The sequence below is a fragment of the Emys orbicularis genome, chromosome 5 (genome assembly GCF_028017835.1).
Source record: "Emys orbicularis isolate rEmyOrb1 chromosome 5, rEmyOrb1.hap1, whole genome shotgun sequence".
NCBI classification, from domain to species: Eukaryota; Metazoa; Chordata; order Testudines; family Emydidae; genus Emys; species Emys orbicularis.
This window is the reverse complement of record NC_088687.1, coordinates 82,273,531-82,289,199: the sequence shown is the minus strand read 5'-3', so window position 1 is coordinate 82,289,199 and position 15,669 is coordinate 82,273,531. Positions and strand designations below refer to the sequence as shown.

The window sequence follows — 15,669 nt, the reverse complement described above, 5'->3', positions numbered from 1 at the left end:
GGTCGGCAACCTTTCAGAAGTGGTGTGCCGAGTCTTCATTTATTCACTCTAATTTAAGGTTTCGCGTGCCAGTAATACATTTTAACGTTTTTAGAAGGTCTCTTTCTACAAGTCTATAATATATAACTAAACTATTGTTGTATGTAAAGTAAAGAAGGTTTTTAAAAAATTTAAGAAGCTTCATTTAAAATTAAATTAAAATGCAGAGCCCCCCAGACAGATGGGCCAGTACCCGGGCAGTGTGAGTGCCACTGAAAATCAGCTGGTGTGCCGCGTTCGGCACGGGTGCCATAGGTTGCCTACCCCTGTTGTAACATATGTCTGAGCAGCAAGCTCCACTCCTCAAGCAGCTGCAGCTTCAAGTCTCCCCATATCCTGTCCCTTCTATGCCCCCTGCTATTCATAGGATAGCAATCAGGAATCGCCAGAGGGATAGAGAAGAGACAAAAAGATTGGGGCAGGGATTGTCTTTTTGTTGTGTTTGTAGCGCACCTGTCACAATGGGGTCCTGGTCTATGACAAGGGCCCCTAGGTAATACAAGAAATAATAAAGCTCCTTGTCCCTTCCATATGGAGAAGGAATAGAGCTTTTAATGTCCACAGTGTCTCCTAGCCAGAACACCAAAATGGCACCATTGAAGGATGTGGGGATCCCCAGTAAAAATCCCAGTACCCTCTCCATCCTAGAAGCTGGAAGAAGCAAGGAGAACTGGGCTTCTTCTCCACTTCAGTGGTTCACAAGATAACTGTATTTCACACCTACCTCTAACTAGCAGGTTTCGCTACTAGCTGTCTGGTAAATTTTTCAAACCCTTGTTTTGGTTATGCAGACAGGGTATTTCTAGAGCAGTCTCTACTAGGCAAACACCAAAACACGATAAATCTATCGCTGCTTTGATAAAGTAATCTGTAAATTCTCTAGAGATACATTTCACCAACTCTACAAAAGGCAAAGAAGAGGAGGGGCAGTTCAACCCCCATGCTAACTCATTCCCTGAAATTCTGCTGAGATTCTTAATAAGTGTGTCTATCAGAGCCAATTGTGATAGCAGATTTTATTATATGGAACTCATTTTATGCAAATGACTAGAAGGATATCTGTTAAAGGTGACTGGCAGTCACTACAAGGGCATGCAAAATTTACCTGACACTTAACTGCCCAGAAACCAACACAAAACACAAGGAGACCCACTGCCCTGGTGAGAAATCCAGAACCATCCAACTTCTGGAAACCGGAGGGAGCTGAGATTCCTATTTAGCTGCTGTCTCTAAACCCTCCTTGCAGCTCCACCATTCATGCTAGCCTCCAATTAAGTGTCTAATAAATGTGAAACCCTTCCAACATCTGTTGGCTGCTGCAGAACAGAAGCATATTTTCACTGTTTCCTTCTCTTCTACTCTAGGCTATTCGACTCTGCCCTTGCCTCAGCCTCTTAACGAATACAGAGGGACTAGGAGGGAAATGTGTGTTCTTCTATCCCTCTCCCACCTCTTACTTTGGTCTTCCTCCCCAGTCAAGAGCTGGTCTCTGCAGCTTTTCATATCTTTCCAAGCTGAGGCAGAGTGAAACTGACATGGTTTGTGTTTATTTCACTGTTGCCTAATTGGTTCTAAATAGCAGCAGTGGAACTGACAAAACTGGTCAGTTTTCAGTCTGCTGTAGCTTAGAAAAGCAGCAGCAGAATAGGCAAGGGAGTCAAGTCTGTAGATTTAAATAATAAAAATATTTCCAGGCTCTTTGCATTCCTGTTTGAATTCAGCTCAGTTTCGCTTCTCTTTACACTCCATACCTTAGAGGTCCCTGCTTTTTAGCCACCAGTCTCCTCTAGCCAAGTCAACACAGCTCCTGAAGTGTTTGGAGGGGGTCGCTGCCAAGCAATGCAAAGCACTCCAGAACCCTTAGCAGCTGAGTGTATTACAGTACCTCTACAGCACTTCCAGTATGCATGGACTTAGAGAGTACAAAAATCAGGGGCTAAATCATTCTCACCGACAAATATGAGCACCATTAAAGTCAACTGGATTACTCACACAAGTGAGGTGAGCAAAACTGAGCTGGCCCGGTCCATGAATTGACTCCAGGTCTTCTTCTTTGTAGTGAAGAGTACAATCATTATGTCAGCAGGCCTGATCCATATACTCAGCAACATGGCTTTACATTGGAAACTTTTGGGGGGGCAGGGATCTTGTCCTAGGAGTGTCTAATGTGCTTAGCACAAACTTGGTACTATATATATACTATATATATATAGTACCAAGTTTGTGCTAATATATTTTTATATATATATATATATATATATATATATATATATATATATATATATATATATATACATACACACACACATACATACATATATATATATATAGCTTTGAAGCTTTATAGGATAATCAATATTTTCAATTGCCAGGTCAGTTTCCACACAAAAGAAGCTTCAATTGCCAGGTCAGTTTCCACACAAAAGAAGCTTCACACATCTAGTCTTTTCTCTGTTAATAAAGAGGTTCCCAAACTGTGATCCGGGGAGCACTTGCTGATGGTCCAGAGAGCTGCCTAGTCACAAGATGGTGGATCCCCCATTATTCTCATCTGCTAAATAAAGTTCAAAGAAACTAAAAATGTATTACATTTTTTCCCAATATTGCTTTTACCTTTAAGCAATTGCTGTGATTTCCACAGGGCTGTTATGGAATTGCAAATGGGAAGGAAGCTGCCCACGAGACAGTATCTTATTAAGATTTAGCCAAAGTTATGAAAGAATTTGAGAATCCCTGTACTAGTGTATTCCACAAGTACATTATGCAACTGTTTTATTTTATTCAGTTCCCTGATGCAAATCATAAGTTGAAAATACCTAGCTGAATAGATACAAGTATGTTGTCAAGTCAGTCTCAGGCTTTCCAGTACATCACCACCACAGTACCTCAGCACTTCATCTTGACAGTTTTAGATACATTCCAAGATCATTAAGAATCCAGACATTGCTGTATTGACAAAAACCTGGAGGCTCACTTTCTAGTTCTTCTGACAGCTTTCTAATCTGTCCTGTATAGTATATCAACATGCATTTTTCTAATATACTTATATTTTCAACATAATAGAGCCCAGAGTGAAGTAATCACAGGCATTTCAAGAAAGTTATTTCTACTATTCCAAATCTAGTCAGCAATCTAAATATTGATTGCACGTACAGATACTAAAATCTTATAGTGCATGGACAATCAGCCTCTTTTCCATGCAGGTAATTCAGTTTCAGTTGAGCCATATCCACTATTTTATGGATTATCTCAAGTGCCTCGTGCAACATACCTCTTTCTGTTTGTTTTGTAACAGTGAGAAACAAGATTGACAAGAGTTAATGGAGTTACTCCAAACACTGTCTCCTACACTGTTTAACAAGGACTTCACTCCATTAGTCCTCATTAAAGAAAATACATCTAGCCTCCAGAGCTTGATTGTGTTTCAAATCCTCTCTTTCTCACCTTGATTTTTTTTTTTTTTTTTTAGAAATTAACTTACAGTAATCCCTGCATGATGAGAGAGATACAACGTGTAATTCTCCTAGTTCATATTTAAAACAAAAACTAAAAACACAACTCTGTAGTAATTAAAGACTCAAATGTACTAGGAAACTAATCACACAAATACAGGATAAATATGGCTGAACATTTTAAGGACAATAGAATCCACAATAAGTGTCAAATGTTTCTTTTGTTTTAAAAAGAACAGGAGTACTTGGGGCACCTTAGAGACTAACAAATTTATTAGAGCTACAACCCACTTCTTCGAAGCATATATGCATCCGAAGAAGTGGGTTGTAGCCCACGAAAGCTTATGCTCTAATAAATTTGTTAGTCTCTAAGGTGCCACCAGTACTCCTGTTCTTTTTGCGGATACAGACTAACACGGCTGCTACTCTGAAACCTTTTGTTTTAAAGTGTTAATTTGTTCAGAAGGCAGTAAGATAGATAACCGCAATCATAATCTGACTTTCTATTTGCTTTACGCTATTTTCTTGTCATCTGTTTTGTAAACACAAATCTAGAACAAAACTGAATTGAAAACACTAATTTCAAGGAACATAGTTAAAATGGGGAGTTTTTCAATCAGAAGTCAAAAATATTTACCAAAACATCTGCAGAAGCCAAATATTTAAACAGGTCCAACAAATATCACTGTCCTGTGACCACCACCATGTCACTGACATTTACAATATATTTAAGTTGTTTCAAAGTGCAAAGGAAGTCAAACAACAGGGTTACCAGTGCTAGAACAGTTAATTCCAATACCATGTATATCAGGAAAGTAAGCCTGACTGTGTATGATGCTTGTCAAAACTTTCACTATGCATCTAACAAGCAGCAAGGCTCTGACACTAGCTAGCTTCATCACAACTGCCTTTTCTAACTTCAGCAGGGAACTATAAACCAAGACCTTCATGGATAATTCATCATGGTTTGTGCCATAAATTTATAATGCCATTTGTAAGTTTTTGATCATTGGATTACAACAGGCTTAATAATAATGCTATAGCTTGCACTATGCACAAAGTAAATAATCTATATTTCAGAACTTTTTAGGCCACAAATTAAAACAGATCTCAGGTTTAAAAAGTGGTTTATAAAGTAAAAGCCTCTCCAAAACTGAAAGATTTACATAAGATAGTTGGTGCCTTAGAAGGATCAGAGTTGGTTTTACTCCCTCCCACCCTCAAGTTTTGTCTTTTGTGGTTCTTGTTTAAATATATAGGACTGAAAAACGCAGGGAACATCCCAGTCTCTAGGTGGGGGACTGAAAGTTTTAGCCTGGCTGAGGCCTACTTAATAGATGAGGCCTGTAGAGCTCTTGCAGCCTTAGCTTCTTCACAAAAAGAAATAAAAACTATATTTTGGGCTACAAATATCAGGCATGTTCATGGAGCAAGGAGACAGGCAGTTTCGTGATGTGAGCTTTCACAGTAAAGGAGAGTTAAATGCCACAGCCCTGCACTTTCACAAACTGAGGGATTCAGACCCAAGTATACCATACTTAGGAGTCAGCGGGATGCCTAGCATTTGCTTCTCTGGGTCGTCTCAGGAAAGACTGTTATAGAAGTTTGTAGAGGACAGACAAGTAAATTCTAACTACTTTCAATCTTTAAATCTCTTTCTTTCCTGGGATCCATGGGTCCCCAATTCTCAATATCAGACTACATGAAGGAAAGATTTCATAAAACTACAACTATATATACACACACAGGCTGCACAGATTAACCCTAAAGAGCATGAAAGCTAGTTTTTAATAAGATTAAGGGTGGGGTTCACACAAAAAAATCACAAAATAGATACTGTTTAAAAAAAAAAAAGAGGTGAAACCAAATCAATGGGAGACAATAAATACTGAACTGCCAACAGGATCAGGCTGATTTCCTTGATAAACAGGCACTCGATCTCCACCTCCCCCCCGCCCCTTTCCAGGGTTTGTTTGTGGAGGGGTTGCCTCAGTTTCCAAGGCACTCTCCCTTCCCCACTCCTCTTCAGTCCGCTTCCAATCTGAGTGAGAGCAAGACAGCCCCCCCCCCAGTCCCAACACATCCCCGCCCCACATAACCCCCACCCTCATCTTCTGCCACAGGGCTGCCCCCCTTTGTCTCTCCCATTCTATAAAGGGGTGAGACCCTCCTGCCCCCCTACCCCCACCCGGGGGCTTCGGCTGCCGCTTCTCAGCCGGGCTCACACTGCGGCTGCCGGGTCTCCCCCACGCCTGCCCTTGCCCCCATCCCCTCCGGGCCTCCCCTCCCTCCGTCCGCGCCCACCTGTCCCGGGGGTCGATCCAGCTGGTCTGCTTGTTGTTGTGGTCAATGTAGAAGACTTTGCCGTCGTAATCCCTCGCCTCCTCCCAGCCATCGGGTAAGGGGAGCTGCCCATTCCCCGCTTTCCTAGGCATGGTCGGGCGCCGGGGGTAGCTGCTCCATAGGGCCAGGAAGAAAGAAGGGAAGCGGGAAAAGCCCCCAGTAGAGCCGGGGGACGGGGAGGGGGGAGCCGGGCCTGGGGCGGGGGGGGGGAAGCAGAGAGTCTCTTGCAATCGCTCAGGAAACCCTCCTCCCCTGCTCGGGTTCAATCCACCATGTCTAGGCTGCCGCCGCCTGCTCCAGCAGCACCAGGGCAGGGTTCCGGGCTGAGCCCAGCCACTGTCTGGGTTCGGAACGGGGAGCCCGGCTCAGCCCCGGGCAGCAGTCGCCGCCGCTGCTCATTAGCATGAGATTAACATCCATCTCATCTGCATGCACATTCCTCGCCGCTGCATTCCTCAGCGTTAACCCTGCCGCTGCTGCTGCCCACAGCAAGTGCGGGGCGGGGGGGGGGGCGACCCAGGCCTGACAGACCCCGCCGAGGAGGGAAAAGGGCGATAGGCGCGGCGGGGCCGACAGCAGCAGGCGAGAAGAAGGAGAGGGCTGCAGGAAGGGGGAAGGAGAGGGGTAGGCAGGAGCTGGAAGGGCTTCCCTGCCCCGGCGCTGCTTCCCAACTGAGCAGCACAAGGAGAAGCGTGGAAGGGTCGCTGCCCGCCCCCCCGGAAAGCCGGTACTTAGCCCTGACACCCAGCCCTCCTTTGTGCGCACCCAAACTAAGTGGGCCCAGGGCTCAGCTGCCTAGCGGGTGGAAGTGGCCAGCTGAGAATCCGCCCTTATCCCCTGGCTGGTGGAAGGACTATGCCCTCCCCGCTCTCTCAGCCCTGGCCCAGGGGACAGAGGGGCCGTGCCTAGCATGCACTGTACGGTACTACAGCTAGTCTTTGCTCCTCAGGGCTCGCAGCAGACAACAGTGACCCACAACCCACTAGAGCCAACCTCAAATGGGCAGGAAATCATGCAGCAGGCTCCCAGAAATCATGAGATATGACTCTGAAAACAGATTGTTTTCTGTTTTTGTTTTTTTAAATATTGGGTTCCCTTTATTTGGCTGCAGGTTGCTGAGCCTTGAGGTTGCACTCAGCTTTTGTTTTCAAGCTTTCCTCCACAGCCATAAGGGCTAGGGACTTTCATTTGAACACACCAGTAAGTTGAGATTCTCACCTAGTGAATCGGCTCCAGTAGCTAGGAGTTTAAATAAATTCTCAGATATTACAAAACTGGGCAACATTGCAACCCTGTATCCCTTAATCATCAAGCTTGTACTCTGAATAAGGCCAGGGGCTATGTGGAAGAAACAGCATGTGATGATGCAAAGACAACCTTAATCCAGGAATTTCCTGAGTTTTGAGCGCTTAGCTTTGCAACCTAAAGTTTTTAAGGTGGTTGGTGGGGGGTTGTATGAAGTTATAAACACAGTATGAGACATTCACTGTTAGAAGAAATTGGTGATATTGAGTTTATTTTATAATAAATGTGTGGTAAAGTTGCTGCCCCTATACGCCCCCTCCTGGCTGCCTAGGGCACTGCTGCAACTATTGTCTCCGTTTCTCCCACTCTTGTGCCCTGCTGAACATCCGATTCAGTGGCTCTCAAGCTTTCCAGACTACTGTACCTCTTTCAGGAGTCTGATTTGTCTCACGTACCCCCAAGTTTCACCTCCCTTAAAAACCACTTGCTTACACAATCGGACATCAAAATACAAAAGTGTCACGGTACACTATTACTGAAATATTACTTACATTCTCATTTTTAGCATAGAAGTATAAAATAAATCAATTGGAATATAAATATTTTTTCACACAACGTAGTCAACCTGTGGAACTCCTTGCCAGAGGATGTTGTGAAGGCCAAGACTATAACAGGGTTAAAAAAAGAACTAAAGTTCATGGAGGACAGGTCCATCAATGGCTATAAGCCAGAATGGGCAGGGATGGTGTCCCTAGCCTCTGTTTGCCAGAAGCTGGGAATGGGCGACAGGGGATGGATCACTTGATGATTACCTGTTCTGTTCATTCCATTTGGGGCACCTGGAATTGGCCACTGTCAGAAGACAGGATACTGGGCTAGATGGACCTTTGGTCTGATCCAGTATGGCCATTCTTATGTGCAGTATGAACAAGTCATTGTCTGTATGAAATTTTAGTTTTGACTGACCTCACTAGTGCTTTTTATGTGGAGTGTTGTAAAACTAGGCAAATATCTAGAGGAGTTAATGTACCCCCTGGAAGACCTCTGTGTACCCAAGGGTACGCGTACCCCTGGTTGAAAACCACTTCCCTATCACACCTGTGCATTATGAGGTTAGAGGGGTTTTTTACCTTCATGCTCTGTAACTGTACATTCAAACTGTCAAGTTAGTTGCGAGTCTGTCTCTCATTTCCCTCCTCTTCCCTCCCCCGCCCTAATACACTTGAAAGAAAGGGTTGCAATTTTGGTTTTCATTTTCACTTTTAAAAATGTTCTTTCCTTTAATAAAAAGTTCTAGGACTACATACACTGAAAAAAATCTAGAGAGAAGATTCTTGTCTTCTGAAAGTAGCTGCCCGCTATCAGTGTAGAACTTAGTATAGAAGAAGATACGGTCTTTAACTATGCTAAAAAGCAGGCCTGTTCTGCAACTATTATAGTTTCTTGCTCTGGTGGGCACACCTGGACATTTCATAAGGCCCACTGCCTGCTTCACTACAATACACTAATGCCCAATTCATTAGCATTTTGTCATCGTGTTTACACACTAGTGTAAACTAAAATGATGTAAACAGACAATACTGTACATAGAAACAAGCCATCTAAATACATACAAAACAAGCTGAACTTAAAATATAAAATCAATACAGATGACTTTAAATCTTATTAACATATATAGAATCTGTTTGGCCCACACGAGGTTGTGCTTAGGTTTATGTGGCCCTCCTGTGTAATAAGGTTGGGCACCACTGTTCTAGTCTAAAGATTTCCAGCAAAGGCAGGCATGTGATGTAGAAAATCTACAGTACTGAACCAAAACGAATCTCATTTACTTCACCACTTCCCCCGTAGTTAATTTTGACCCCTCAGACAATATATTAAGTGCAGTGCTATGGTACCCAACCGCTAACATTTTTGGGTCAAAGCCTTTACCTTATTCATACAAGATCCATGCTTGAAAGCTTATATATACACTTTTGGTTAAACCCACTGTAGAAAATATTCAAACTTTCCTCCTTTGCCCCAGCAGATGAAAGTGAGGATTCTCTACTCTAGGGGAATATGTATATCAAGACAAATTCATAACAGCCTGATCTTTTGAAACCTTACATATACAAACACTCAAGAATTGTTACTCAGTAGCAAGAGGCCTTGTTTTTCTTTCTTCCCATTGTTTGACCACTACACATTAATCATAAATAAAAATATTAGAGCCCAATCCAGCAAAGCACTTCATGTCAGCACTGAGGGGCCAGAGCAGTATAAAGGGACATTAGTGTACATGAGAACTTGGGCCTGTTTATCAATAAGAATTGGAGGTTTTTAAAGGAATATTAGAACTGTAGGCAACAGGGTCCCGCCTGTTCACTCAAGTTTTGCTTTTGCTCTTTGGTAACTGGATTGGTAGAAATCCAGCTCTCTCCAAACTGTTGGCCTGTGTCAGACTAGATGATTACCAGGGTCCCTTCTGACCTTAAAACCAATAACTACAAAGCAGTTTTGCAAATATACCTACATGTCAACTGATAAGGTCAGTACAGTATGCCATAGATTGTTCAGCTTAATTGTGCAACACAGCATAGTTCAAAAAACTAGAATATGTCTACACTGTAATTAAACACCATGGGTGACCTGTGCCAGCCGACTTGGGCTCACAGGGCTCAGGCTGAGGGGCTATTTAATTGTGGTGTAGACATTCAGGCTGACTGAAGCCAGAATGTCTACACCTGAATTAAACAGCCCCTTAGTCCAAGCCAACTGGTATGGACCAACCAGGGGTGTTTAATTGAAGTGTAGACATAACCTTAGAGGCACATAAGTGTACATGTGAAGAGATTGTCAAAAAAAGAAGAGCAAACTATTTTAATATCCTGTGACCATGTAATGCTACACTCAGTGCAACATAGGAAAATTAGCTGTTTACCTGAAATTACACTACATAGGTCAGAACCTGAGCTGGTGTAAGTCAATATAGTTCTGTTGATTTCAGTAGAGCTGTGCTAATTTATACGAGCAGGGGATCTAACACTATCTTTGTACCATGCCTAGCTCAATGGGGCTATGACTTGGTTGAGAAGTCTGGGCATTACTGCAGTGTAAATGATAATATTAATAGTAACATGAGTGGAGCTACTATTTCCCTCTACTTGGTAGTGTACCTCAGGGAACTGGAGAAGACTTTGTATTATACCAACTTGAAAAAACATTGCTATCTGAAAGTTTTGTACCTACTATCTTTACAGGTAACATATGTATCTGACCCTACCCCGGGCATAAGGGGTAGCTCCACTATTCCCAATCTTCCACTAGCGTAAGATCCCTGAGGAAACTCAGGCCTGGTCTACACTACGAGTTTAGGTCGACTTTAGCAGCGTTAAATCGAATTAAGCCTGGACACGTTCACACGACGAAGCCCTTTCTTTCGACTTAAAGGGCCCTTTAAACCGATTTCTTTACTCCACCTCCGACGAGGGGATTAGCGATAAAATCGGCCTTAGCGGGTCAGAATTGGGGTAGTGTGGACGGAATTCGACGTTATTGGCCTCCGGGAGCTATCCCACAGTGCTTCATTGTGACCGCTCTGGACAGCACTCTCAACTCAGATGCACTGACCAGGTAGACAGGAAAAGCCCCGCGAACGTTTGAATTTCATTTCCTGTTTGCTCAGCGTGGAGAGCACAGGTGACCACGCAGAGCTCATCAGCACAGGTAACCATGATGGAGTCCCAGGATCGCAAAAGAGCTCCAGCATGGACAGAACGGGAGGTACGGGATCTGCTCGCCATATGGGGAGATGAATCAGTGCTAGCTGAACTCCGTAGCAGTAAATGAAATGGCAAAATATTAGAAAAGATCTCCAAGGCCATGAAGGACAGAGGCCATAACAGGGACGCACAGCAGTGCCGCGTGAAAATTAAGGAGCTAAGGCAAGCCCACCACAAAGCCAGAGAAGCAAACGGAAGGTCCGGGGCAGAGCCGCAAACATGCCGCTTCTACGCGGAGCTGCATGCCATTCTAGGGGGTGCAGCCACCACTACCCCAACCATGTGCTATGACTCCCTCACTGGAGAAACACACAGGGAAGCGGGTTCGGGGTACGAGGAAGATGAGGATGGAGATAATGTAGATAGCTCACAGCAGCAAGGAAGCGGAGAAACCGGTTTCCCCAACAGCCAGGATATGTTTATCACCCTGGACCTGGAACCAGTAACCCCCGAACTCACCCAAGGCGTGCTCCCATCCCCTGAGGGCGCACAGGGGACCTCTGGTGAGTATACCTTTGTAAATATTACACATGGTTTAAAAGCAAGCGTGTTTAATGATTAATGATTAATTTGCCCTGGCAATCGCGGCCAGTACAGCTACTGGAAAAGTCTGTTAACGTGTATGGGGATGGAGCGGAAATCCTCCAGGGACATCTCCAGAAAACTCTCCTTCATGTACTCCCAAAGCCTTTGCAAAAGGTTTCTGGGGAGGGCTGCCTTATCCCGTCCGCCATGGTAGGACACTTTACCACGCCAGGCCAGTAGCACGTAGTCTGGAATCATTGCATAACAAAGCATGGCAGCGTATGGTCCCGGTGTTTGCTGGCATGCAGACAACATCCATTCCTTATCGCTCTTTGTTATCCACAGGAGAGTGATATCATTCACGGTCACCTGGTTGAAATGGGGCGATTTTATTAAGGGGACATTCAGAGGTGCCCGTTCCTGCTCTGCTGAACAGAAATATTCCCCGCTGTTAGCCACGCGGTGGGGGGGAGGGGTGAAGTGATCATCTCAGAGAATTGGGTGGGGGAGGGAGGGGAGTTAGTTGGGTATGTGCTGCATGTTAACCCGGAAACCGCAGCCCCTCCTTTTACATTGCAAACCCATTTTAAATGGCCAACCCAACGGGTGCTTGGTATGGGAAATGAGAGCGCTACTATTTGAAACCATTCCCACATGTTAAGAAGGTTAAAAAAGCCAAAAGACTGTGTCTTACCATGGCTGCCTGCAAGCCGAAATCTGTGGCCTGGCACTGCGTGAGTGATCTCTCACACCAAACCGGCAGGCCCTCAATATAAGAGGAAAAATGCGACCTTGTAACGAAAGCACACGTGCTGTGTAATGTGAACAGCAAAATGTAACGTGAAAGAGTGTACCCATTGTTCTCTAAAATGTGTCTTTTTTAACCACCTCTCCCTTCTCCTCCACCAGCTGCAAATGTTTCTCCTTCACAGAGGCTAGTGAAGATTAGAAAGAGAAAACGGAGGACGCGGGATGATATGTTCACGGAACTCCAGATGTCCTCCCACTCTGACAGAGCACAGCAGAATGCGTGGAGGCAGTCAATGTCAGACTACAGAAAAGCACAATATGAACGAGAGGAGAGGTGGCGGGCTGAATCGCGGGATGAACAGAGCAAGTTGCGGGCTGAAGATGATAGGTGGCGTCAGCTTGCAGACAGAAGGCAAGAGTCAATGCTCCGGCTGCTGGAGCATCAAACTGATATGCTCCAGCATATGGTTGAGCTGCAGGAAAGGCAGCAGGAGCAGAGACCGCCGCTACAGCCCCTGTGTAACCAACAGCCCTCCTCTCCAAGTTCCATAGCCTCCTCACCCAGACGCCCAAGAACACGGTGGGGGGGCCACCCAGTCACTCCACCCCAGATGGTTGCCCTAGCATCAGAAGGCTGGCCTTCAATAAGAGTTAAAGTTTTAAACTGCAGTGTGTCCTTTTCCTTCCCTCCTCCCCCACCCATCCCGGGCTACCTTGGCAATTATCCCCCTAGTTGTGTGATGAATTAATAAAGAATGCATGAATGTGAAGTAACAATGACTTTATTGCCTCTGCAAGCGGTGCTCGAAGGGGGGAGGGGAGGGTGGGGTGGTTGGCTTACCGGGAAGTAGAGTGAACCGGGTGGGGGGGGGGCGGAGGGTTCATCAAGGAGTAACAAACAGAAGTTTCACACCGTAGCCTGGCCAGTCACAAAACTCGTTTTCAAAGCTTCTCTGATGCGCACCGCGCCCTGCTGTGCTCCTCTAACCGCCCTGGTGTCTGGCTGCGCGTAATCAGCGGCCAGGCGATTTGCCTCAACCTCCCACCCCGCCATAAATGTCTCCCCCTTACTCTCACAGATATTGTGGAGCGCACAGCAAGCAGCAATAACAATGGGGATATTGGTTTGGCTGAGGTCTGAGCGAGTCAGTAAGCTGCGCCAGCGCGCTTTTAAACGTCCAAATGCACATTCCACCACCATTCGGCACTTGCTCAGCCTGTAGTTGAACAGGTCCTGACTCCTGTCCAGGCTGCCTGTGTATGGCTTCATGAGCCATGGCATTAAGGGGTAGGCTGGGTCCCCAAGGATCACGATAGGCATTTCAACATCCCCAACGGTTACTTTCTGGTCCGGGAAGAAAGTCCCTTCCTCCAGCTTTCGAAACAGAGCAGAGTGCCTGAAGACGCGAGCATCATGTACCTTTCCCGGCCATCCCACGTTGATGTTGGTGAAACGTCCCTTGTGATCCACCAGGGCTTGCAGCAGCATTGAAAAGTACCCCTTGCGGTTTATGTACTCGGTGGCTTGGTGCTCCGGTGCCAAGATAGGGATATGGGTTCCGTCTATGGCCCCACCACAGTTTGGGAATCCCATTGCAGCAAAGCCATCCACTATGGCCTGCACGTTTCCCAGAGTCACTACCCTTGATATCACCAGGTCTTTCATTGCCCTGGCAACTTGGATCACAGCAGCCCCCACAGTAGATTTGCCCACTCCAAATTGATTCCCGACTGACCAGTAGCTGTCTGGCGTTGCAAGCTTCCACAGGGCTATCGCCACTCGCTTCTCAACTGTGAGGGCTGCTCTCATCCAGGTATTCTGGCGCTTCAGGGCAGGGGAAAGCAAGTCAAAGTTCCATGAAAGTGCCCTTATGCATGCAAAAGTTTCGCAGCCACTGGGAATCTGACACCTGCAGCACGATGCGGTCCCACCAGTCTGTGCTTGTTTCCCGGGCCCAGAATCGGCGTTCCACGGCATGAACCTGCCCCAGTAACACCATGATTTCCACATTGCTGGGGCCTGTGCCTTGTGAGAGGTCTATGTCCATGTCAATTTCCTCACCACTCTCGTCGCCACGCTGCAATCGCCTCCTCGTCTGGTCCTGGTTTTGCTTTGGCAAGTCCTGGCTCTGCATATACTCCAGGACAATGCGCGTGGTGTTCATAGTGCTCATAATTGCCGCGGTGATCTGAGCGGGCTCCATGATCCCAGTGCTAGCTATGGCGCCTGGTCTGAAAAAAGGCACGAAACTAGTATCTGACGGACCAGGGGAAGGAGGGAGGGAGGGAGGGGCGAGTGACGACATGGCGTACAGGTACAGGGAATTAAAATCAACAAAGGTGGCTGTGCATCAGGGAGAAACACAAACAACTGTCACACAGAATGGCCCCCCCCAAAGACTGAACTCAAAACCCTGGGTTTAGCAGGCCGTTGATTTCACGGAGGGAGGGGGAAGCTAATGAATACAGAACAAATCTATTTTTTACATCTTAAGCTGGCAGCCGACAGTGCAGTATGACTGATAGCCACTGCAGTATGATGACAATGGATACCAGTCGAAATATGCCATCTTCCACCAAAAGGCAAGGGGCTGCTGCTGTGTAGCAATGCAGCCCCACGTCTGCCAGCCCCACGTCTGCCAGCACCCAGATCGCCCTCGGCCTCTTCTGGGTGCTTAGCAGAAAATACTGGGTGCTTAGCAGAAAATAGCATACTACGACTGATAGCCATCATCATCAAGACAGTTCAATAGGACTGAGCATGTCTGACCAGGTGCCCATGATCAACAGCCACTGCAGTACGATGACGATGGATACCAATCGTAATATACCATCTTCTACCAAAAGGCAAGGGGCTGGTGCAATGCAGCCCTACGGCTGCCAGCCCCACGGCTACCAGTCATGCTGCACCGTCTACCGCCAAAAGGCAGTTAGCTGCTGCTGCTGTGTAGCAATGCAGTCCCACGTCTGCCGGCACCCAGATGACATACGGTGACGGTGAGCTGAGCTGAGCGGGCTCCATGCTTGCCGTGGTATGTTGTCTGCACAGGTAACCCAGGTAAAAAGGCGTGAATCTATTGTCTGCCGTTGCTCTGACGGAGGGGGAGGGGCCTGACGACATGTACCCAGAACCCCCCGCGACACTGTTTTGCATCATTCGGGCATTGGGATCTCAACCCAGAATTCCAATGGGCGGCGGAGACTGCGGGAACTGTGAGATAGCTACCCATAGTGCAATGCTCCGGAAGTCGACGCTAGCCTCGGTACTGTGGACGCGGTCCGCCGACTAGAGCACTTAGAGCATTTTATGTGGGGACACACACAATCGGCTGTATACAACCGATTTCTATAAAACCGGCTTCTATAAATTCGACCTAATTTCGCATTGTAGACATACCCTTACACTAGCGGTGTAAGTTAGAGCTGCACAGGAGTAACTAACTTATGCTAGAACCAAGTAGCTCTGGATCAGGGGGTCACAGACATCTCCCTGCAAACCCCTCCAACTCCACTGTGTTTGGCTAGGGTCTGAATGGAGTAGAGAACTGAGA

At 46.2% G+C, this 15,669-nt stretch overlaps 1 protein-coding gene across 1 annotated transcript in view; it reads right to left on the bottom strand.

The window, feature by feature from the left end:
• Positions 1 to 5,926, bottom strand: part of WWC2 (WW and C2 domain containing 2) — a 156,441-nt gene extending 150,515 nt beyond the window's left edge. The window contains exon 1 of the mRNA XM_065405033.1: positions 5,796 to 5,926. Coding sequence (XP_065261105.1) covers positions 5,796 to 5,926 — 131 coding nt within the window. The remainder of the gene's footprint in view (positions 1 to 5,795) is intronic.
• Positions 5,927 to 15,669: the final 9,743 nt, after the last annotated feature.